The sequence below is a fragment of the Phodopus roborovskii genome, unplaced genomic scaffold (genome assembly GCF_943737965.1).
Source record: "Phodopus roborovskii unplaced genomic scaffold, PHOROB, whole genome shotgun sequence".
NCBI classification, from domain to species: Eukaryota; Metazoa; Chordata; class Mammalia; order Rodentia; family Cricetidae; genus Phodopus; species Phodopus roborovskii.
This window is the reverse complement of record NW_026125615.1, coordinates 137,286-162,458: the sequence shown is the minus strand read 5'-3', so window position 1 is coordinate 162,458 and position 25,173 is coordinate 137,286. Positions and strand designations below refer to the sequence as shown.

The window sequence follows — 25,173 nt, the reverse complement described above, 5'->3', positions numbered from 1 at the left end:
AATATTTTTATGTAAGTGTATTTTAAAGGATTTTATTGTAGGGATACTACACACTAGTACTAAAGCCCCAACTTTCTTCTTTCCCTTTTTCTTCTTTAAATTTGGGGTGTCTGTGATTGTTTTTAACAATATTAAAAAGTTTGCAGGTGTATCTACTTCCCAACTAAGAGTAAAAATCGCCACTTTCATGGTTCTCCTGGATCCTATATTGCTTTTTCCTATGGATCCTATATTGCTTTTTCCTATGCTAACTGTTTTTAAGGAGGGAGTCATAACATAGCCTTTTCTTTCTGAGACTTCCTTTTAGATGTTGGCCTTTGTGCTTCTGACTGACTTCATTTCTAATATCTTCATGGTTTTTTCTTCCTTACCTTCTGGTTACATATATCCTACTGGTTTTTTTTTTTTTTTTGTCATTTTTTTTTTCTTCCAGTTTTCTGTCTCTGTTTTCTAGGTGGCATGAGTGTTCTTGTTTGCGTCCCTTGATCACTTTACCCTATCCCCACTGTTCTCAAGGGTGGATTTATCCCTTCCTTATCGAAAGCTGAAGTATGAAGAAGAAAAATACTAATGAGTTTTTTTAGTCAGTCAAGGTCTAGAGTCCAATGATATTTCATATATTTTTATTTTGATTATTAACCGTAGGAGATTTAATAATGGTGGCTCCTTAAAATACTTTGTTTTAGAGCCAATATATGCATGGGAAACATGGACTTAAGTCTTTAGAATAAGACTGTTTCAGAGCCTTTAATATGATAACACACATGATACCACACAATGGGAGACCTTACTATATAGCATTGTTTTCATTTGAAATAGAAGGCTTTCCGGTAATTTATTTACCATAAGGCCATAAGAAAGTTGGCATCTTAAAGCTGGAAGTAGAAGTCAGATAGATTTGCTTGAAGATATATTTGTTTTAATGTAATTTTGTTAAATTTTTGTTTCAGATTCAAAGCCGACTTTATTTGAGTAAGTAGTCTTTTTTGATTTTAGATCTTGTGATTGTATATAATTTAAAGCGTTTTCACACTTTAGTCATAATAATCTTTTCTTTGCTTGCTCAGTAAGAGAGAATAGACTGGCTGTGGAACTTGCAATGGAAATCAAAAAGAAATGTGGATCTGATTGACAAAGTGTGCCTTGCTCAAGAGGAGGTAAGATGTGTTTGAAAATACAATCCATCACAGTGTGGAGCTTAATTGTTCTCCATGGGTTATTGCCTGCCATCAGAGCTTTGTTTCAGACCAGAGCTCTGTTGCTGCTCAACTTCATCACTTAGCCATTCTCTTTGCAGCCACCCTGGTGATGTGTAGTGTTTACCTTCCCTGACTAATTTGTCAAATCACCTTGATTTGCTTATTGCTCATTTAGATATTGTAAAATTGCCTTTTAAGTCTTTTACACGTTAAAAGATGACTTTATTTTTATTGTGTGTGTCTATTTGTGTCTATGTGTGTAGGCGTGTACCAAGAAGGCATTTGTGTGGTGATCATAGGATCATAGGACATGGAGGAGTCACTTTCCTCTTTTTATTACGTGGGTCCCTAGGATTGAACTCAGGTTATCAGTCTTGGCAGCAAGCTCCTTAACTACTTACTGAGCCATCACACTTGCCCATTTCCATCCATTTAAATGCACTCATAATCTTTCTCAGTTTATGCCATATAGATTAGGGCCTTTGCTTTTACTATTTTATGTCGTATATAAGAAAGAGTTTTGTCAGATATATGGATTGTAAATCTCTTCTACTCTGTGGCTTACATTTCTGTTTTGTTCAGTGTCTTAGAAGGTAGAGGATTTGAATTACAATTTAATGTAGTGTAATGTTTCATGAGATTTTTTTTTTTGCTTATCAAGGATGTAAAGGTACTTTTACTTGTTATCATGTAGAGACTTTATTTACTGTTTTCATTTGGGCATGCTAGGGCTACTGTGACAAAATACCTTTAGCAGCAGAAGTGAATTTCCTTACAGTTCTTGAAATGAGTCCATGAAGATATAGCCAGGCTTTGCTTCCTCTGTGACATGTCCCTTGACTTTAGATATTGCTGTCTGCTTGTTATGTCTCTCTCTGTCCTAGTGCTCTCCACATAGGATATCAGCCATATTACATTGCAGTCATCTTAAATCCCTCATTTTAACCTAGCTGTATTTAAAGGCTTTGTCTCTAAATAACACAAATTCTGAGGTGCTGAGACAGGGTTTCTCTGTGCATCACTGGCTGTCCTGAAACTCACTCTGTAGACCAGGGTGGTCTGAAACTCACAGATTTTATCTTCCTTACTTGCCTTACTTATCACATGATATAAATGTCTGATAGCCAGTTACCACATATTGTTCTACTGACAGACTGGAGAAGCCATTAATCTGTTCAGGGGATAGTAGATGACTCACTTCTTTAGATCCACTTTAGTCACACTTGCTGTTAGGGTTTTCAGCCCCAGCAGATGTGGGGCAACTTTGGTAGTCACAAAGGAAACGTTCTGCCATATGTTGCCTTGGCTGGTGGTTGTGGCTTGTTTGTAGACCTGGCTTTCCTCAGCACAGTGTTTAGATTGCAAAACTAAGCTCATAAAATCCAAGGGTACTTTACATGGTGGATATAAATTCTGTTTCCTTCTTTGGTGTCTATTTAGATACAAGTTGAGATAAAATTTGTATTTTTTTCCTCATGTGTTCCCTTGTTTTATTCAGTATGAAGGCTTAGAGTCATCCTTAAAGGAGGCCAACTTTGACAAGGCATCAACAGAAGTACAGAGTTTGAAGGAAAAAAAAAAAGTATGATGTAAAAGCTAGGGAAAAGGTTCTTATTAGAAATATCTTGTCTCCCCAAAAATAATTATGTCAGAGAAATATGAAATTGTGTATCTGGATCTTACAATGTACAGAAAAAGTTAGTGGAAACAGAATAGTTGTAGGTGGCATAAAATATTTTAAAACATAACAGTTTTATCTCTTGTCATTAACTTGTTTTGAGGGAATACAAAATCAGTTTATCAGAAGCTATAGATTTATAGAAAGAAAGAAATTCTGCATTCTGTACTCTGGTGAATGGATTGGAAAGACAATTCCTACTTTTGACATAGTTTGCTCCAGGAAAGAGACATAGAAATCTCACAAATTTAAGCATAGTAGCAGACAAGTAAGCTGTGACCATATTGTTTTTTCTTACCATGGTAGTAGATATTTACTAAAATTAGAATTGAGGTTTACATTGTAAAGAGTGGCATGGTGATAAATATTTAATCCCTTTCTGTGCATCAACCCTTGTCTACACACTCCATCACAGCCAGTTTTCAGTCCATAACCATGATTTCACAGAATGGAGAGTTTAGGAGAGATGGACAGTTAACTCTCCTGATTCAGAGGACACAATGACTTGTCTTAACAGACAGAGTATGATGTGATGAAGTGCCTCAATACTCTTTGCAAGTGGAACGGTTATTAAAACTGAGTTGTGAGCCTGTAGAGTAAATAGAAGTAGCCTGCTCCTACCAATATAAAACAGAAAAAAAACTTTTTCCCTTAGATTATGTGTTCAGTCCAGTATGTCAGTTCTGTCATCCTCTGTCCTGAGTAGCAAGTCTGTGTCTTATGATTTAGAATGTCCTTGTAGAATCTGCAGGGAGTTTAGACTCCAAATAAACTCATTAATTTTTCTTTTTATTTTTACATAAAAGTTTTTTTGGAATGCAACTGTTTTAATTCCTTCAGTGGGTATTCATTGTTTTCCGTGGTTAACTGGTGTGCACCTAAAATACTTACACTTTTTTTATAGAAGTTGCTGGCAACTGTTAAACCTGTTGTTATTTTAATATTTGAGAAAATGAAAAAATGTATAAAGTGTTTATAAATTTGATATACTCATCTGATTTTTACCCTACACTCATCTGATTTTTACCCTAACTAAAAATTCTTATGTTTGGCTTGTTTAAGTTAGCTTTCTATTTTAGGCAACTTATAAAAATCTAGAAAGAGATAAATCTAAACTTGAAGAAGAAATATTACTTATAGAGAAGAAACTAGAAGAAGAGAGATCTAAACATCATGAAGAAGAGGAATTGGTGAGTCTTATATATTCCAAGAGAATTATGAATCTTACCTATAAATTAAATATTGATTAAAATATTATATGTGAGCCAACCATAGTGGCACAAACTTATAATACGAGCACTTGGGAGGAAGAAACAACAGTTCCAAGCTATCCTGCCCTGAAATGTAAAGAAACTCATGTATATAAAAAATGGAATGCAGGCTGGGCATTCTTGACAAATGCCTTTAATCTTAGCACTCTGGAGGCAGAGGCAGGCAGATCTCAGTGAGTTTGAGGCCAGCCTGCTCTACTGAATGAGTTCCAGGAAGGTTCCAAAGTGACACAGAAAAACCCTGTCTTGAAAAATCAAAAGAAAAAAATGATGTAGAATAATATGAGAACAAAAATTTTCACATCTGATCTGATCTTTTCACCTCCTTTATTTATTTGTTGTTATGTTTTGTTTTTTCAAGACAGGATTTCTCCATGTAATAGTTCTGGCTGTTGTGAAACTCACTATGCAGACCAGGCTGGCCTGGAACTCACAAAGATCCACCTCCCCTCTGCCTCCTGTTTTCTGGGATTAAAGGCATGTGCCAACACCTCCCATCAAACTTTTACTTTTAGATGTTATGATGAGTGGCTTGTGCATATTCCTGTATTCTTATTGTTTATATTCATTGACATAGTATTAGAATATAGTCCTGTATGTATAAGTGAGGCTGGCCTAAAACTCATGACCTTCCTGCCTGTGCCTCTTAAGAGCTGGGGTTACAAGTGTGCACCCCCACACTTGGCTCGCTTGTTATTTTAAATGGAAAATTTCAATATTTACGTTGGAAGTAACCATAAAGAATATAACTTGAATATTCATAGTGAAAAATATATGACATATATAATATATATATATATATATATCTCATTTATTTTACTTTAAATTCTGGATTAAGCAAAATCTTGATGTGTGTGAGATTATTTAACATACGAATTAGTGGGTTCACCTTAAACCTGAAAAGTTCTATGATGTATTGCTTTTGTAAGGACATCATGTGATTACATAATTTTTAAAATCCTTGTGAGCACTTGGAATGCAAGCTGACAAGGCCTCCTTATCTGGCCTCTCCCTTTTATTAACAGTAAATTAACAATGTACCTCACTAATGCATGTTGTCTTGGAGCAAAATGGACTTATTAAATACTTACTGACTGATACTGTCTTTTCAGATGAGTGACCTTTCAAAAATGATCCAGTCTCTAGCAGATGAATCACAGTCTGTCAAATCACAGCTAGCTGAAGTAAGTTAAGTTGAAATAAATTAGTCTGTCACTTCTGAAGACCATTTATGTTTCATATTATTATTAGGTATATTTGTCAGAGTTTTTTAGAGGAACAGAACTTATGAGATGTCATCTATCTATCTATCTAAATAGATATCTATCTATATATTGGGTATTTATTAAAGCGATTTCCAGGCTGTGTTCCACTCAGACCAGCAATGTCAGTCTACCAACAGAGAGTCCAAGAATCCAGCACTTTCTCAGTCCATGAGGCTGGATATCTCACCTGATACTCAGTATACACTGGAATACCAAAGAAGTAGGCTGTAATGCCAGTGAGGGTGAGGACCAGCAAGCTTCCTCTTCCATGTCCTTTAGATAGGCTGCTGCCAGAAGGTATAGCCCGGAATATAGGTGGATCTTCCCACCTCAAAAGATCCAGATTAAATGTGGGTCTTGCCACTTGAAATTATTTAATTTAGAAACAGTACTCACAGCTTCCTTGGGTTTTAGTTAATTCCAGTTATCATTGATAACCAAACAGCCATCACATTAGGTAATAAAATATTGTTAGTATTTGAAATGTAGCCAATCTTAAATATGCATTTGTTTTAATGTGTTACTTTGATTGAAATTCATTTTCCTCTAGATATATTTAACCTAGGAATGTATCTGAGCACTCTTGAAGTTGTGTAACATGTATCAATAATAAATAGATTTGCTTCCTGCTGTATAAAGTTTAGGTCAGGAGACAAAGTGTAAGGGGTGGGGTCTTTCTCTAATATCTACTCCTACACTAGTGAGCATGGAAGAGAGAGGTCACCAGTGGACTGTCCTCCTGAGACCTCCAGAAAGCCTTCAATTCTAGTTAGAGTTTCTTTTCTAAAATCACAAAGTGGGCAGGCAAGCAAGCAAATTTTTCTGAAGTGTACATGGCAGTAGCAGGTTGCTACGGGTGACAATCCATTCTTTCAGCTATTTCTCCAGGTTATTCCCTTCCTGGTAGCAAGTGAAGCCATGTTTGGCAAATAGGCAGTAAAGCAGTGTTTTAAGTAAGCCGCTAAATAAACCAATAATTCTGTAACTAATAATTGTTCTTTTCTATTTCAGTAGTTAACAAAATGGTCTGCATTGTACATGGAAGGTTCAATAATTTGTTCAAAGTCATGTGGCAAATGACTTTGTCTATCAAAGTAGTGTTGATACTGCCTCTGCTGTAAATAGTGGAATGTTTTGGCTTTTGCTTACATTTTATGTTCTTCAGAAAAGACATAATCAGGGGGCTTTCTGCTTAATTGTTATAAACGGTGTATTTCTCTTACTTAGGCCAAAACCACACTAAGAATATTTGAAATAAATAAAGAACGACTTAAAGGAGTAATAACAGATACCTTGAATGAAAATTCTCAACGTCAGGAAAGCGTGCGGCCAGGTTTGTAGACTACAGATATTTTTTTTTTAGATATGAATATAGCCTTTGATGTTGTGGGTACTCACAAATGAACCATGTGTGGAGTTGTGTAGTGAATGAGTAAGCTTATGAGAGCAGGAAGTCTCCCCTGCAGACTCCCATAAAGGATTTAAAAGTGTGTTCTTCCATCTGTCTTCTCCCCTGATAGAAGGCAGTCAGAATTTTTACTCTCACAGGAGACATCGGCTAACAGGATTCCTCACAATAAAGACTGCAGTAAGAGTTAACAGATTACCAATTGGGGTGCTAGAGGAGGGAGGAGTTCTTGGGTAATGTAAAGTGAAATCTTACCTTTTATCCTCACCCTCCTCTCTCCTAGACACTAACCCACACATGCTCTCGCTGCTGTTGTCATAAATCTGTTTGTCTTCCCAGGTCCCAGGCCCCTTCCCCTCTGTCTCTTTTCTTCCTTCCTTTCCCTCCCTTGCTGTCTCTCTTTTCCTTCCTTTCTATAGTGTGCATATTGAGATGGGGGTGTTTGTGGGGGTGTGGTGTGAGACTTTGACTGTGCACAGGTATGACATGTTGTTTGTCCTTACCTTTACTTGTTACAGACATACTGTCCTTTTCCTCTTGTGGAAACGCTTTTACTATCTTCCCAAATTACATTTTCTTCTTACAGTATTATGGATCTCTGAATAGTAGTCTGTCTGACTTGACTATATATCCTGAGTTGCCCGACGTTTTATTTTACTACTTGGCTTCCTGTAATGGATATTTGTACTCTATCTCAATGGAAATGCCAATCACTCAACTACGTTGGCTAATTTGTTCATTTACAATTCTATTATTGTCATTATTGTTATTTTTTTTTGAGAGTGTCTTGTATTGAAATTCAGGGTGACCTGGAACTTACTGAGGTACTCAGTCTCCTAATTGCTGGGTTCAAAGTTATGTGTGTGCCTACTGCCAGATTTTTCCTCTTCTATTTTTTATTTTAATTATATGCATGTGTGTAACTTGATTGTAGATATGTGCACACAAGTGCAGGTACCTTTGGAGGCCACAAGCATCAGATCCCCAACATGGTCTGTAAGGGGAACCAAATTCAGGTCTCGTGAAATAACCATAGATACTCTTGGACTCCTTCATTTTCTTCTGGGGGCCATTTTTCTTGGAATCTTAGATTCTCCTAGTCCAATAAGAATGTGTAATGAGTGGCAGTGGTGTCACATACCTATTTATCCCAGCACTGTGAACAGAAGCAGGTGGATTTCTGTGACTTTGAGCCCAGCCGGGTCTACAGAATGAGATGCTGGATAGCCAGAGGAACCATGTCTCCAAGAAGGAAAGAAAGGAGAAGGAAGGAAGGAAGGAAGGAAGGAAGAAAGGAAGGAAAGAGAAAGAGAAAACAAAGAAAAAGAAAAATGTGTTCTATAGATCTACTGGGCATTTTTGTCCTGATACTACAGTTCACTCAGCAGCCAAGGATTCTTGTTTCCTTATCTTAAATGTTCTGTTTCCTGTTTCAAAGAGAACATTTGTGATTAATTAACTTGTTTATCTTTCAGATAATAAGGTACAGTAGGTAATTTTAAAAGGCAATTGCATAGCTGTAAAGGTCTTATTTTTCCATTTTTAAAAAGATTTTATTTTAAAATTAATTATTATTTTTTTTAATTTTGTGCATGTTATATTTGTGTGCATTTGTGTTCATGATTAAGGTGCTCTGAAAGGCCAGGGAAGGATGTTGAATCTCCTGTACTTGGAGTTATAAGTGGCTGTGATGAGCCCGATATAGGTGCTGGGAACTGAACTCAGGACCTCTTGGAGAACAGTGCATGGTATTAACCACTGAGAAATTGCTCTAACTCCTTGTTCTCTTTCATGTTTCTGATATTTCAATACTTATTTGCACTTCTTGGTGTTTTGATTCTGCTTTTGTTGTTGTTAGTGTGACAGGGTTTCTCTGTGAATAGTCTTGGCTGTTCTGGAACTCACTATAATCTCATGCAGGTCTCAAACCAGGAGATCTTTCTGCTGTGCTGCATTTTTTTTTTTAAATAAAATTTTGATATTGCTGCATTGTCTTCCCTTTCCATGTTTGGTTTTGAAACTTGAATGATGTGTTGATTATGGGACCTTCTTTGCTTGCTGCCCTTTTTTTTCTTCTCGAACATTATCTTTCTGTTGTCTCTGGCTCTCTGAGATTGTGTGATGATGTGTCACATAGGGTTTCATTAATATGTTGGATTCTTACATTCTGGAAACTCTTGAAACTGTGGGTTACTAGAACTATTTATTGTGACAATTTAAATTTTGTTTTTTTTTCTTTTATTTAAATTTGAAAAAATGTTTTACATGTCAATCCCAGTTCCCCATGTTCCCATTCACCCCTATAACCCCCACCAAACCCCACCCTATCCCCTTTCTGCTTCTCAGGGAGGGTAAGGCCTTCTGTGACCAAATAGCAATCCAAGAAATATTGGAGAGACTAACTTTAAAGCCCTTCCATATAAGTGATATTGACGACTACCTGATTCATTGAGTGTGTGTGTGTGTGTGTGTGTGTGTGTGTGTGTATTCATTTGTTCACGTGGATACATATGTGTAATTGTGTGTAGTGACTAGAGGCCTTAATAGTGTCAGGGATGGTCCAGTTTATTTTTTTAGAAAGAATCTCTAAGTAATTCTGTCTATCCTCGAGCTCCCTATGTAGATCAGGATGACTTTGATTCACAGAATTCCCCTGCATCTGCCTCCTGAGCACTGAGGTGAAAGGTGTGCATTGCTGTGCTGGATAACATGTCATCTCATTGAGCTGGTTGGCCTTAAATCCAATTAGAAAGTGGTTGCTACTTTAATAACACTTATGCTACTGTGGTACCATAAGCCACATCTTGCTGCTGGGTTGTTATTTCAGCTTGTGTGCTTCACAGGTAGGTGACATTGATGAATATGTTTGGACTGCTGTATGCATAACACCTTACAGCACTTTGAAGCTTGCCAGTAGGGATGAAACATTCAGCTATATGTATGCATAAATGAAAAAAACGAGATGAGTGGCAGAAAATGTGATGTGTATATGCATGTTTGAGAGAAGACAGGTACAGGGAGGTAATAGGAGAGATATCAGGAGCATGTGTACACTTGTGTGTTGGTATGTGTGTATATGTTCAGGCATGTGTAGGGACTAGAGGAGGACATTAGATCATATAGAATTACAGGCACCTGTGAGCTACTCAGTGCAGGTGCAGGGAATTGAGTGTGGGTCCTCTGCAAGAGCAGTATGTGCTTTTAACTACTCTACTGTCTCTCCAGTTCCCTAATTCTTCCCTTTGGTTTCCATTCCTCCTTATACTACTGCTTTCAATCATGAGCCTCTCTGGATTGTGTCAAGTCACCTTATTTAGGATTTTCTAACTGGCTTATGTTTCTTCTATTGTCTGTGGATTGTTTGGTCTCACATGTGTTCCTTCTGTTTGTCCATTTTCTTTTGGGGTTGATGCCTTCTCCTTTCACATCTTTGGTCTATCATCTCAGGTTTTAGAAAACATTGTGGTGAGGACTCCTGTGTTGATTGTCCTTACTATAATAAAAACTGAGTCATCCTCACTTCAAAGTCCTACCATGTATACCAGGCTAAACTGGAACTCACAGTGCAGTTCAGGCTCAGATTATCTGCAGAATATATATATATTTTATATATATTCAGAATATATATATATATCAGATTATATATATATATATATATATATATATATATATATATATATATATACTTGGGCATTGGTGGTCACATACCTTTTTTCCAACACCTGGGAGGCAGAGGCAGGTGTATCTCTGCTGTGAGTTCCAGGCCAGCCTGGTCTACAGAGTAGGTTCTAGGACAGGATCCAAAGCAACACAGAGAAACCTCTATTGGGAAAACAAAACAATCAAACAAAAGCAATGAGATGTACCAGAGTATTTTAGGGTACAAAGATAGAAAGAATTGACTAGATTTTTCATACAAGTATGTGTCAAAATCGTGTACTTGATTAAAATTTTCCTTGTAAATCAATTGAAGAATATTTCTTATTTTATAGTCTTCTGCTTTGAAAGTTCTTTATAAAAAGGAACCACATCTGAGTCCCTATTTAAGTAGCAACCCTATCTTTTTTAAATATCATTTAATAACACATTTAGTATCTTTTAATGATATTGAAAAAATTCTTCTAAACATTGTGCTATCTTTCACATCGTTGTTATTGTTTTCCTGTCAGTATTTAGAAGAAGCTAAAGTCATGAAAGAACAAATGAATCAACTCAATAAACAGAAAATAGCAATCGAAGTATCCAACGTACAGGCAGAGCAACTCCTAAAGGTTAAGGAAAATCAGATCAAGGTAATGGCTTGTTGGGTTTAGTCACTAGTTGGTCACAATTTTATGCTTAATTGTAAATTCAAATAATTTTAACAGCTTTTATTTGCTATTGTGTCTTTTTGTTACATTTCAAATGCTTCTAGAACATACACAGATTTGTAATATATATGTTAACACCCATGTCTTTGTTCGCCAGTATTTTAGCCTAGTGTTCATGAATAAAGAAATAAAATAATGATTTTTACCTTTTTGTTATTTTATATAACCAATTCCATTTAAATGAAAACAAACATTAGACAATATTTGGGAATTTGGGCATCATTCTTTCCAAACTACTTCCTGCTAGTAAGGGGCTCTGACAAGGTAATTCCAAGAAGATGCAGAAATCCTGGCTGTAGTCTGTAAGTATGCTTTGTCCAGCTGTTTTGAATGTAGGATCACCTGGTACTCTGTTTCAGGCAGTCTGGCTTTATGAAACCACATTAGTCTGGAAGGAATCCACATCTTTTCATTTTCTGTGGAAACAAAAATAGAAATCCTTTTCCCCAGTAACTTGTCCTTGAGCTTAAATTTTGGAGTCAAAGCATTTTTTTAATTTAATTTATTATTTTACATGTCCATCCCAGTTCCCTCTCCCTCTCTGCCCTCTCACATGCACTCTATCCACCAGCAGTGGAGGAGTGTTCCCATTTCTCCACATCCTCTCCAACATGAGTCATCATTGGTGTTTCTAATTTATCCATTGTGGCAGGAGTAAGATGGTATGTCAAAGATGTTTTGATTTGCATTTCCCTGATAGCTAAGGATGTGGAACATTTTCTTAAGTGTCTTTCAGCCTTTTTGATTTCCTCTGTTGAGAATTCTTTCTTCATTCTGTAACCCATTTTTTAATAGGGTTATTTGGTGTTATGTTGACTAGTTTCTTGAGTTCTAAAATTTGCCCTTTGTCGGATACAGGATTGGTGAAAAATCTTTTCCCATTCTTGTGGGCAGCCATTTGGTCTTGTCCACTGTGTCCTTTGCCTTACATAAGCTTCTAAGTTTGAAGAGGTCCCTTATTAATTGTTTTTCTCAGGGTCTGTGCCAATGGAGTTATGTTCAAGGATACCTCCTACTTTCTCTTCTAAGAGGTTCAGTGTGGCTGGATTGAGGTCTTAGATCAATTTGGGCTTTAGTTTTGTGACAGACATGGGTCTGTCTGCAGTCTTCTACACACCCTCATCCAATTGTGCCAGCACCATTTGTTGAAAATGCTGTCTGCACCCCATTGTATAATTTTAGCTGTTTTGTCGAAAATCAGGTGTTCATTAGGTGTGTGGGTTAATATCAGGATTTTCAATTCCATTCCATTGATCTGCCTGTCATTTTTATGCCAATAACAGGCTGTTGTCAGAACTATAGCTCTGTAGTAGAGTTAAAAATCAGGAATGATGATGCCTCCTGAAGTTCTTATATTGTATATGGTTGTTTTGGCTATCCTGTGTCTTTTGTTTTTCCATATAAAGTTGATTATTATCATTTCAAGGTCAGTGAAGAATTGTGGGGGGATATTAATGGGGATTACATTGAATCTGTAGATTGCTTTTGGTAAGATTGCCATTTTTACTATGTTTATCCCACCTGTTCAAGAGCATGGGAGATCTTTCAATTTTCTGGTGTCTTTCTTAATTTCTTTCTTTTAGAGCCACAATGTTCTTGTTATATAGGTCTTTTATTTGTTTGGTAAGCATTACACCAAGATTCTTTATGTTGCTTGTGGCTATTGTAAAGGGTGATGCTTCTCAATTTCTTTCTCTGTCTCTTTGTCGTCTGAAAAAAGTAGGGCTATTGTTATTTTTTTGAGTTTATCTTGTATACTGCTAATTTTCTGAAGGTGTTTATCAGCTGTAGGAGTTCCCTGGTAGAGTGTATTGGGTTGCTTATATAAACTATCATATCATCTCCAAATTGAGACAGTTTGAGTTCTTCCTTTTCAAATTGGATCCCGCTGATCTGCTTTTGTTGTCTTATAGCATTAGCTAGAACATCTAGTATGATATTGAAGAGATATGGAGAGAGAGGGCAGCTTTGTCTTGTTCTTGATTTTATAGGAATTGGCTTAAGTTTCTCTCCATTCAGTTTGATTTTGGCAGTTGGTTTGCTGTATATGGTTCATACTATGTTTAGGTATGTCCCTATTATCCCTGACCTCTCCAAGACCTTTATCATGAAAAGGTGTTGAATTTTGTAGAAAGAATTTTCAGCATCTAGGGGAGATAATCATATGGTTTTTCTTTTTCTGTTTGTTTATATGGTGGATCACCTTGATAGATTTTTGTATGATAAACCATCCTGCATTCCAGGGATGAAGCCTACTGGTCACGGAGTATGATTTCTCTGATGTATTCTTGAATTCAGTTTGCCAGTATTTTATTGAGTATTTTTGCATTGATGTTCATCAGGGATATTGGTCTGTAGTTTTCTTTCTAGTTGTGACTTTGTGAGGCTTGGGTACCAAGGTTATTGTAGCCTCATAAACAGAGTTTGGCAATGAACCTTCTGTTTCTATTTTGTGGAATAGTTTGAGGAGTAGTGGTATTAGTTCTTCCTTTAGTGTTTGGTAGAATTCTGCACTGAATCCATCTGGCTCTGGACTTTTTTGGTTGGAAGGCTTTCGATGACTGCTTCTATTTCTTTGCAGGTTTTAGGTCTATTTAAGTTGTTTTTCTGTTCTTAATTTAATTTTGGTAAGTTATAATTATCCAGAAATTTGTCCATTTCCTTTGAATTTCAATTTTTGTGGAATGCAGATTTTCAAAGTATTACCTGAAAATTATCTGCATTTCCTCTGTTGTTATATTCCCCCTTTTCGTTTCTGATTTTGTTAATTTGCATATTCTCTCTCTGCTTTTTCGTTAATTTGGATAAAGGTTTGCTTTTTCGTTAATTTGGATAAAGGTTTGTCTATCTTGTTGATTTTCTCAGAAAACCAACTCTTCGTTGCATTGATTTTTTTTTTTGTATTGTTTTCCTGGTTTCTATTTTGTTGATTTCAGCCATCAAGTTGATTATTTCCTGGCATCTACTTCTACGGGTGAGTTCACTTCTCTCTGTTCTAAGGCTTACAGTTGTGCTGTTAATTCTCTTATGTGACTATCCTTTGTTTTCTTCATATGGGCACTTAGTGCAATGAACATCCCTCGTAGCAATGCTTTCAAGGTGTCCCATAAGTTCGGGTATGTTGTGTCCTCATTCTCGTTGAATATCATAAAGTCCTTAATTTTTTTGTTTATTTCCTCTTTGACCTAGGAGTGGTACAATTGCACATTGTTCAGTTTCCTTGAGTTTGCAGGTTTTCTGCTATTTGTGTTGTTGTTGAATTCCAATTTTAAAGCATGGTGGTCTGATAAGATACAGGGGACTATTCCTATTCTCTTGTATCTGTTGAGGTTTGTTATGTCACCTAGTATGTGGTCGATTTTAGAGAAGGTTCTATGTGGAGCAGAGAAGAAAGTATATTCTTTTTTCTTTGGATGGAATGTTCTATAGATGTCTGTTAATCCCAGTTGAGACATAACTTCTGTTAGTTCTTTTGTTTCTGTGTTGAGTTTCTGATTGGTGGTCCTGTCTAGTGTTGAGAGTGGTATATTGGAAGTCTCCCACTGTAAGTGTGTGAGGTGTTATATGAAGTTTGAGTTTTAGTAGCGTTTCTTTTTCAAATGTTGGTGCCTTTGTATTATGGGCATAGATGTTCAGAACTGAGACTTTGTGTTGATGGATTTCCCTACGATGAATACGAAATGACCGTCTTCATCTTGTTTGATTAATTTTGGTTTGAAGCCTAACTTGTTAGATATTAGGATAGCTATGCTTGCTTGCTTCTTGGTTCCATTTGATTGGAATATCTTTTCCCAACCCTTTACCCTGAGGTAATGTCTACCTTTGAATCTTAGATGTGTTTCTTGTATGCAGCAGAAGGATGGATTCTGTCTTCATATCAATTCTGTTAGCCTGTGTCTTTTTATTGGTGCGTTAAGGACATTAATGTTGAGCGTGAGTAAGGACCATTGATTGTTGATGCTTGCTTGATTTAGGTTTGTTGTTGGCAGTGGTATTTTGAATATATTAGTTCTACTTTACCCTTTGTTTCTGGTGTAGTTGGATTATCTGTTGTCTACATTTTTGTGGGGCGTAGTTACCTTCCTTGGGCTGGAGTTTACCTTCCAATAATTTCTCAGTATGGCTGGATTTGTAGACAAGTTTTGGGAAAATCTCGTTTTGTCATTAAATATCTTGTTTTCTCCATCTATAGTGATTGAGAGTTTTGCTGGATAGGAGTAGCCAAGACTGGCATTCTGTGTTATCTTAATATTAAAGAACATCTATCCAGGATCTTCTGGCCTTGAGGGTTTCCATGGAGAAGTCAGGTGTATTTTTGATAGGTCTGCCTTTATATGTTACCTGTCCTTTTTCCTTCACTGCGTTAATATTCTTTATTCTTTATGCTAGGTGTTTTGATTATTATATGGGAGGGGTCTTTTTTCTTTGGTCCAGCCTATTTGGGGTTCGGTATGCTTCTTGTACTTTCATGGGCATGTCCTTCTTCAAATTTGGAAAAGTTTTCCTCGATGATTTTGTTGAATATGCTTTCACCATCTTGAGCTGGGCTTCTTCACCTTACTCTATGCCTATTATTCTTAGGTTTGGTCTTTTCACGGTGTCCAACATTTCCTGTATGTTTTTTGTTAAGGATTTGTTGGATTTATGATTTTCATTGGTCAATGAATCTATTTCTTCTAGTTTATCTTCTGTACCTGAGATTCTCTGTTCCATCTCTCGAATTCTATTGGTTATGCTTGTGCCTGTAGTTCCTGATTTTTTGCCCAGTTTTTCTATTTCCAGCATTCCCTCAGTTTGTGTTGCCTTTATTTTCTCTATTTTAGTTTTCGGTCTTGAACCATTTCATTCACCTGCTTATTTTTTTTTTTTTGGCGGCTTTCAGTACTTTCTTTGCTTTCCTTAAGGAATTTGTTCATTTCTTCCACTTTTTGTTTGTTTGTTTTTTCTCCATTTCCTTAAGGGATTTTTCTCACATCTTCTTTGAGGGCCTCTATCATTTTTATGACAGAAATTTTTAAGTTGTTCCCTTCTGCTTCCTCTGCTTTGTTGTTGTGTTCCATTCTAGTTGGTGTAGATTCCTTAGATTCTGGTGGTTTCATGCTTGTCTTTCTGTTGTTACGTGTTTTCTTGTATTGCCGTCTTCTCATAGCTTCTTCCAGTAGGTGTTGGTGGGGTCTCCCCTCTCTCTATGATACTTCCCCAGTGGGATTTTGTGGTCAGTGAGTCAATATCTATATCTCTGGGTAGTCCAAGCTCTATAGGAAGTCTCTCCACAGACAGGGACCCAGGGATGGGGTCAGGGCTGAGGATAATGTAGAAGATGCCACTAGCCAATGGCTCTAGTCAATGGCTGGGGGAGGAGGACAGAGGCTGAGCTGAAACTTGGGAAGTTTCTGCATGATAGTCTGATCTCACTGGAAACTGGGACTCTCCAGCTGAGGCCTCTTTCTTTAGCAGAGGCCCTGCTTTAGGGGTCAAGGATCTTGCCGGCGGCAGGAACTCAGAGTGGACTCTCAGATATAGGCGGATTTCACAAAAAAAAAAAAAAAAAAAAAAAAAAAAAAAAAAAAAGAAAAAAAAAAGAAATATCAACAGCAGCAAAAAAATCAGTTGATGGTCTTCCAGTACTCCTTCAAAATATTTTACAACGTGTCTTTGTTTGTCTCAGTTGGACTCTCCAGCTAGTTACTTCCTTGTATAAATCAAGAATCTGTAGTTTAATTTTTGTGGGTATAATCATGTGAGTTTTTTGGCCCTCAGAAACCAGAAAGTTTGTAGTCCCTGCAGCTGAGGTTACAGGGAGTTGAGAAATGCTAGCTATGGGTAGTGAGATTGAATTTGGGCCTTTGTCAAGATAATATCTGCTCTTAACAGCTGAGCCATCTCTCCAGCCAGAGATGTTAATTTTTTAATTGGTGTGTATTTGTATGTGCCCATGTATAGGAATGTGCATTTGAGTGCAGTGCCAAAGATGTCTATGATCTTTTCATAGATTTGTATGAATCTTTTTATAGCTTTTGTATGTCTCGGAGATAGATGAAACACCACACAACATTTATCCCATTCCATATGTTATTGGCCACTGCATGCTTCCCACAGAGGCCAGAAGAGACCACTGGATGTCCTGGAGCTGGAGTTACAAGTTACCCATCTGATGTGGGTGCTGGGAAAAGAGCTTAGATGCTTTAGTAGAGTAACAAGTCCCAAATTGCTCAGCTATCTCTCCAGTCCAACTGTAAATTAGTAAAAAATATAAAGAATGTCAAAAGAAAGTATTTTAGGGAGTGGGGAGATGGTTTAGTGGGTTAGTGCACTTGGTCTGCAAACATAAGGTCTTGAGTTTGAATTCTAAGCACCCACATAAGAAGAGCATGGCTGCCCATGCCTGAGAGCCCCGCACAGGGGACAGAGACAGTGGAGATTAGAGCCTGTTGAGCAGCCATGCTTTTGAGATAGTGGAGTTCTTATTCCATGAGAGGTCCTGTCTCCAGGCAGTAAGGTAGAGTATGATGGAAGAAGACACTTGCATCTTCTTGCCTCATGCTCTTGCAGCTGTATGTGCACCTGCATACCCATGTGTGTATGATACACACAAAAGAAAATATTTTATTGCTTTGTAGTTAACAAGAATGAACCATTATAAAACACTGTATTTGATTTTGTTTTCTCTTCTTTCTTTTCCTTTTTCTCTTCATCCTTCCTTCATTCCTTCCTTCCCTCACTACCTCCCCTTCCTCCATCCCTCCCTACCATAATATCCATAATATTTATTTTTGCATACAGTGTTTCAAGAGGTAGTTTTTTCTTACCAGAACTCACTTTATTATATCAGGCTGGCTCCCATCTCACATAGATCTGCCTGCCTATTCCTTCTGAGTGGTGGGGTAAAAGATGTACCATGTTCAGCAAGTTAGTTTTTCAGGATTAATAGTCCCTAAATGTAGAGTTAGAAGATAAAAGCAACTGTTTACATATCTCAATTGCAGACAGATACTTAGGGTACAAAAGGATTTATTTATGGGGATTGATTTAAAAAATTATAATATTTAAAAATTTACTTGTGTATGTAGGTGTCAGGTATGTGCATTCCATGATGTGGGTATGGAGTTCAGAAGACAAATTTTGGGAGGCAATTTTCCTACCATGTGGGTTCTGGGGATTAAACTCAGATTATCAGTCTAAGTGGCAGATGCTTTTACCTGCCGAGCCATCTCATTGGCTCAGGATTGAATTTCAGATGAGTTAAGTTCTAAATTGTAAAGCTATTATCATGAGTCATTACCTTCTCTTTTTGTTTTCTCTTTTTACTCAATATCCAGTCTCTGATGGAGAGCCTGCTAAGGATGAAAGACTGGAATTCTGTGCTTGGGGGAAGATGTAACTGATGATGGTAATCTGGATGTAGAAGTGAACAATGACTTAGAGAATAACGTGCACTGACTTGTGGCGACTGATTCCTTGTTTCCTCTTCATTCCACATGTGTATCGAGCTCCTCATATACTTAGACTTGGCACATTTTGTCTATCTTCATGAAATACCACACTCCCTTTCCACCTTATTTAGCTAGTCTTTCGTGTAAATCTTTCTTTACCTCTTCAGAGTTGTAGACTTATTCTCTTTTGTTCTTCTCTATAGCCTATATTTCTCCATTATAACAACACAGCTCTTAAGTTCCATAACAAAAGGGGAACTATAGTAAGGTATAGTAATATAAAATATTTGTATTTTTCATTTTTATTTTATAATAGAAGAAACATAAATTCTATTTATGTTTAATAGTACTTAACTTGGAGCCATGGTTCATTAATAATTTTAGTGTTGAAGCCACGGTTGACTAATTAACCTGGATGCTGTAATGCCATAAGAATCTAAGCATAGTTAAGTCCATGGACACTGTTTAGGTAAATATTCAGTTCTTGTTGGGTCTCTGTAGTACACTGTCTATCTTCCTGAGTGTAGATCACTCTACCTTATATAAATTATTATTTTTATTTTAATTACTCTTTTTACTGAGACAACATCTTGCTGTAGGTCAAGCTGGCCTGGAATTCACTTTGGAGTCCAGGCTGGCCTTATACTCATGGGAATCCCCTTGTCTTAGCTGTGAAATGTTGGAATTAGAGTCAAGAGCAAGTAAGCTCAGCCTCAAATTATTTAATTTTGGCCAGAAGAGGGGTTGCAAGACTAGATAAAGAAGTAATGTATTCATTTGGATGTGTTCACTAAGTATGGTTTTATTTTTCACTGTAGGTAATCAGCCTAAGGGAGCTTTGAGGAAGCTAATATATGCTACTGAGGTTTGTATTAGTATGTAAAAATCTAGATGAGAAGGAGCAGGACCTACAGCAGACATGAAATCTGTGTGTCCTTAGTAACTAATTTAAAGATTGCTTTAATTTTTTGTATAAGGTTATATGATAAATGATTAGAATGTTCTTTTTTTTTGATGTATTAATTTTCTGTGCATTGGTGGTTTGGCAGTATGCTTGTTTTTATGAGGGTTTGAGATTCCCTGGAACTGGAGCTACAGACAGTCGTGAGCTGCCATGTGCGTGTAGAGACTTAAATTCAGGTCCACTGGAAGAGCAGCCAGTGTACTATCTCTCCATCCCCTAGGATTTCCTTATCAATTTCTTTTTTTATATCAACTTTAGAAATTTTTATAATTATAGTATTTAGAAATGTTCAAATTGTACACTCATTTCTTCCATTAAAGATATCTTCAGAATATTATTGTTTTATTTAATCATTCCCCATGTGCATTCTTTTCTTCTGGTTCCAATGGTTCTATATACTCTTTTGAGAAATAAATAATAGCTGTGTTTTCTTCTGGTTTATTCCCTCTGTCAGTTTTTAGTTAATCTGTGTAAAAAGTCCTGATTGTATAGGGTGAAGGCTGCTTTGGCAGCTGCACTGATGTCTTTATGTTGTCCATGATAACATCATCACAGGGAAAATAACTGCAGAACAGTAGTATGGGGTATATTGGGGATGTGTGTTTCTTTTGTGTAATTGATAATTGCTTTTCTTCTTCTTTTCCTTCTTTGAAGTTAAGTGCTTCGTTAAAAACCCTAGAAGGAGACAGAAACCAAATTTATACTCAGTTATCTGAAATAGATGCAACAAATGATGATCTTACAGGTAAGGGTTCTTGACGAGCATGTCTCCTTAAAGAGAATGAATTACTTCTGAGTTTTACTTTCAGTGGTAAACGTAGTCCATTTTCTCTTATATTTATGTAAATTATTAAAAGTATGTAAGAATGTGGAGTATGGTGCATCTTTGTTAGGGTTTCTATTGCTATGTAGAGACACCTTGACCATGGCAACTCTTATAAGGAAGACGTTCATTGGATCTGGCTTATAGTTCAGAGTTCTAGGGCCTGCAAATTATAAGTATACCATAAAGTAGTATTCCATAGTAATTGCACTGCAGAAGATCACACAGGCAGACATGGTGCTGGGGAAAGATCCAGGAGTTCTATATCTAGATCTGCAGGCAGCAGGAAGAATGCCACTGGGTCAGTCTTGAGCATCTGAAACCTCAAAGCTCACCCTCAGTGACAACTTCCTCCAACAAAGCAATACTTCCTAATAGTGTCACATCCTCTGAGCCTAGCGTGACATTTTCACTCAAGCCACCACAAGGAGTACAATGTTGGATATAGTTTTAGATGTTAAAAACTTTTAAATTTAATTTTTTCCTTACATTTTTTAAAATTGAGAAAGTGATCTTCAGGACTTGAGCTTGTAATGTCTACTATTTTAATATATTCATATAATTTATTAGCATACACAAGAGTGGCTTTACACCTGTAAAAATATATTTTTTTATGGAAAGCATTAAAAAAGTTTGCTGATTTTGTTCACATTGAAAAATAGATTTTGCCAGTTGTGTTTGTGCTGTAAAAGGTATATCACATCTCACTGTGTTAATGAAATAAATTCATATTTTTATATCTGAAAAGAATGGATGGACATATTCAAATGTCTGTGCTGGTTAACTCAGAATGGAACCACAGGCATCTTTTTTTTTTATTTCTCCTCATCTATATTTTCTTTTCAAAACAGGCTTTATTGATCCTGTTACACTTGCTTAAATGATGCAACATAAGACAAAAACTTCTGCTTGTAGAGCTTCATTTTTACCTGCCTGATGCTTTTCCTGCCTGTTTCTAACTCTACACCTATGATCACAGGCAAAGCCCCTTCACTGATTACACAGCTGAATATAAACATACCAGAAATCAACATCAACAAAATAATCCTCTCAATGAATACAAGAAACGTCAATATGTAGTCAACCATTGCAACGGCTGCCCAGAACTTCACATTTCTTCCTTTTCATTCTTAACTTATTCTGTCTTCCAAACGATAGCCAGAACCATTTGAATCTTGACCTATGCTCTATACCAGACTTCATCGTTGTGAGGCCAGCTTCAGTGTACTTTATCTTCTTTATAACCTTCAAGACCAGGGTTGAGATCTGATGAGAAAAAGGCCAAAAGGGTCTCAAAGGCCTTTAAGACTTTTAATGAGCAAAATGCTTAAAAAAGATTGAACCATTGGATTAAATTGCCCTACTCACTGATTATACTAATTGTATTGTTATTAGACCTGAAAAAACATTAGTCTAATTAAAAAAATGCTGCTATCTGAGAATAGTAGTAACAGTGTGGAAGATACAGAGAGGAATAGGCACTCTGTTTTCAAGGCAGCTTTATCGAGGCATACATTAACGTACATGTATCTTAGTAGGAAGTACCAGTGTAGCAAGCAATTAGTTCACCAGTTATTCCATTGTTTACTCCTTCTCTTGGCCAGTCTTAATCCCCCCCCCACCAAATAATATGGGAAACTCTTGTGTGTGTAGAGCGTTCCTCCAAATCCACCTTTTCTTTTTCCATGGTGTTTTAAAAAATTATTTAATGTTTTTTATTTATTTACTTTATTGGGAGTTTGCTCACATATATGTCTGTGTGAGAGTGTCAGATCCTCTGGAACTGGAGTTACAGACAGTTTTGAGCTGCCCTGTGGGTGATCGGAATTGAGCCAAGGTTCTCTGGAAGAGCATTCATTGCTCTTAACTGCTGAGCCATGTCTCCAGCTCCAACATTCTTTCCTTAATGCATCATAAAATTTTTCAATAATTAATTTTTAACATATGGGAGCATTTTTCTCTAACCATCTCTCATCTCCCATAGATTCTGGCCTTTTTGGTAATTTATAGTGTCCTTCCTTTAAATGCATGTTTCTATGTAACCCCAGGCTTCTTGAAGTCCTCACATTTCTACCTCAGCTTCTCACATGTCTGCTTTATATAGGCTTAAAATTACTGCACCTGGCCTGTACAGTGCCCTATTATAGTGTCTGGGTTCAGTGCATAAAGCCCCTTCTTCTGAGCCTGATGGTCTGAATTCAGTCTCCAGTGGAAGGAGAGAACAGACCCCTGCTAGTTGTCCTCTGACCTTTGCCCACCTGGGCATGCAGGCTGAGGTGAACACACACACACACACACACACACACACACACACACACACACACACACACACACACACCACACACCCCCCCGCCCCCCCCCCCCCCCCGCGTTTTTTTAATTGAGCTATACTTTTTCCCAGTCCCCTTCCCTCTGAGCCCCTGCCCTCCACGTCTCCCAAACACTTAGTTTTAAAAGTTTTAAAATGAGATAAAGTAAGACACTAGAAAAAAGAGCTTGAGTGTATAATGGTAAAATAATTTGTGTTGTTTTTTTAAGGCTTCTTTGCATTAGTATCTTTATAAAGTAGGTGGGTTTTGAAGTCACAGTGATCTGACCAACTTTGTGTATCGTTAATATTTTTAATATGTTTTTAATTGTATGAAATTCCTTTAATTTCTTTATTAAGAACTGAAGAATTTCTTTAATTCCTTTAGTTTCTTTATGATTTTGTACCTTTGTCTAGAGCATATGCGAAGTCTCAAGTCTGAACAAGTGTCTTTGCAGTCAGGTAATACACAACTTGAAATCGAGAAACAGAAGCTTCAAAGGAAAATCACAGTGATGAGGGAGCTGTACCAAGACAATGAAAGGATGCTTCACAGGTGAGAGGTGTTTGGTAACTCCAGTGAATGGCAAGTGAAATGTCTTTAAATGCATGTTATGTATTAGAGGCTTTACACATTGATTATTGGATGTTATCAATTACATAGAATCATTCATGTTGTTTCTTTTTTTTTTTTAATTTGGTGTTTGTTTGTGTTTTCAAGACAGGATTTGTCTGTGTAGCTTTGCAGCCTATCCTGGAACTCACTCTGTAGACCAGGCTGGCCTTGAACTAAGAGAGATCCACCTGCCTTTGCTTCCTGACTGCTAGTTTTAAAGGAGTGCCCTACATCACCTGGCTACATCATTCATTTTTAAGAATGTTATTTTGTCTTGGACGATTTTCTTCATGAACAAAATGTAAATATGTTGGAATTCCCAAGCTACCTTTCTCAGTATCTGGTAACATTTATCAGATTATTGCCTTAAACTCATGCTGACATACAGGGTCCAGGAATCTGAGCGGTGTCTTTGGATGGAACTTCCTATTGTATATAAAACTGACTCCTTTCTTCTGCGCAAGTTAGTCTTGCTTAATATTCTTTGATGTAGTTACTAAATGGCAGTATCATTGTATTTGTGAACAGGGCAGCTGCTAGTCATCCTTCAGTGCCCCTTTTGTGTCCCATATTTGTTTGTCTTATCATCAAATTCTGTCAAATTTCTTAACCTTTAATCTGATGGCTTTTTATCATCTACCAATACTCTGGTTAAAGCCATCATTAGCAGTAGTTGGTTCATTACAGTAGCCCTATGAATGTCTTTATATCTTCCTACACTGTCTTTTCTCTGTAAACTCAGAATAACTCCTAAAACATAAATTGTGCATACTGTCACAGTCTTTCCTGCACCCCCTCAAATGTTTTAAACAGACTTAAAACAAGATTCTCAGAACCAAGTTTACCATACCCACCTTGTGAGAAGCTATAGACTATTCTATGTCTCTTTTCTTTGTTGCTATCTATTGCCATTGGCTTTCTTCATTTTTGGTGTGCCCAGCACATCTGTATGGTAAGGTCTTTCATCTTTCAAGCTTTTTCTTTCCTTCTTTTTATTTTTTTCACTATGTGGTGTTCTATGTGCTTGCATTTTTGAATCTTTGTTTCATTCAGATGTGGGGTCCCGCTGTCATCTTAAAGAAGGCTTTCTCGGTACCCTAACTAAACCAATATCTCTTATTTTGTTCCGTTATTTCTCGTCACATCTTGTTTTGTTCTCTAAACGTCCTCCGCTTCACATTAATTTAAACTCTGTAAGAAGTATGGTACTTTTATTTATATTCCCAGTGCCTAAACTGAAAGGAAAATAGTGGGTTTCCAATCAATATTTGTGCTCAATCAATTCTTCAATATCCTTGAAAGGATAATAATCAACTTTATACAGAAAAAGAAATAAAATCAGGATAGCTAAAACAATCCTGTACAATAAAGAAACTCCAGGAGGCATCACCATCCTCAACTTTAAGCTCTACAACAGACCTATAGTCCTGAAAACAGCCTGGTATTGGCACAAAAACAGACAAGGTCACCAATGAAATTAAATCAAATATTCTGCCATTAACCCACACAGCTACGGACACCTGATTTAGGACAAAACAGCTGAAAGTATACTCCGTGAGGAGGAAAACATCTTCAACAAATGGTGCTGGCACAACTGGATGATGGTGAGTAAAAGACTGCAGATAGACCCATGTCTATCGCCATCCACAAAACTCAAGTCCAAGTGGATCAAAGACCTCATCATATGTCCTTCCACACTGAAACTCGTAGAACCTCATAGAAGAGAAAGTGGGAAGTACCCTTGAACAAACTGGTACAGAAGACTGCTTCCTGAACATAACTCTAGTAGCACAGACACTGAGATGTACAATTAATAAATGGGACCTCCCCAACTGAGA

At 36.9% G+C, this 25,173-nt stretch overlaps 1 protein-coding gene across 1 annotated transcript in view; it reads left to right on the top strand.

Annotated features, from left to right (window-relative positions):
• Positions 1 to 25,173, top strand: part of LOC127217081 (melanoma inhibitory activity protein 2-like) — a 153,163-nt gene that overhangs the window by 511 nt on the left and 127,479 nt on the right. The window contains 15 exon segments of the mRNA XM_051177917.1: positions 951 to 976; positions 1,072 to 1,120; positions 1,122 to 1,157; positions 2,698 to 2,781; positions 3,957 to 4,067; positions 5,261 to 5,332; positions 6,641 to 6,736; positions 9,824 to 9,832; positions 10,991 to 11,113; positions 18,511 to 18,555; positions 18,557 to 18,622; positions 18,828 to 18,897; positions 19,443 to 19,489; positions 20,243 to 20,333; positions 23,137 to 23,282. Coding sequence (XP_051033874.1) covers positions 951 to 976; positions 1,072 to 1,120; positions 1,122 to 1,157; positions 2,698 to 2,781; positions 3,957 to 4,067; positions 5,261 to 5,332; positions 6,641 to 6,736; positions 9,824 to 9,832; positions 10,991 to 11,113; positions 18,511 to 18,555; positions 18,557 to 18,622; positions 18,828 to 18,897; positions 19,443 to 19,489; positions 20,243 to 20,333; positions 23,137 to 23,282 — 1,071 coding nt within the window.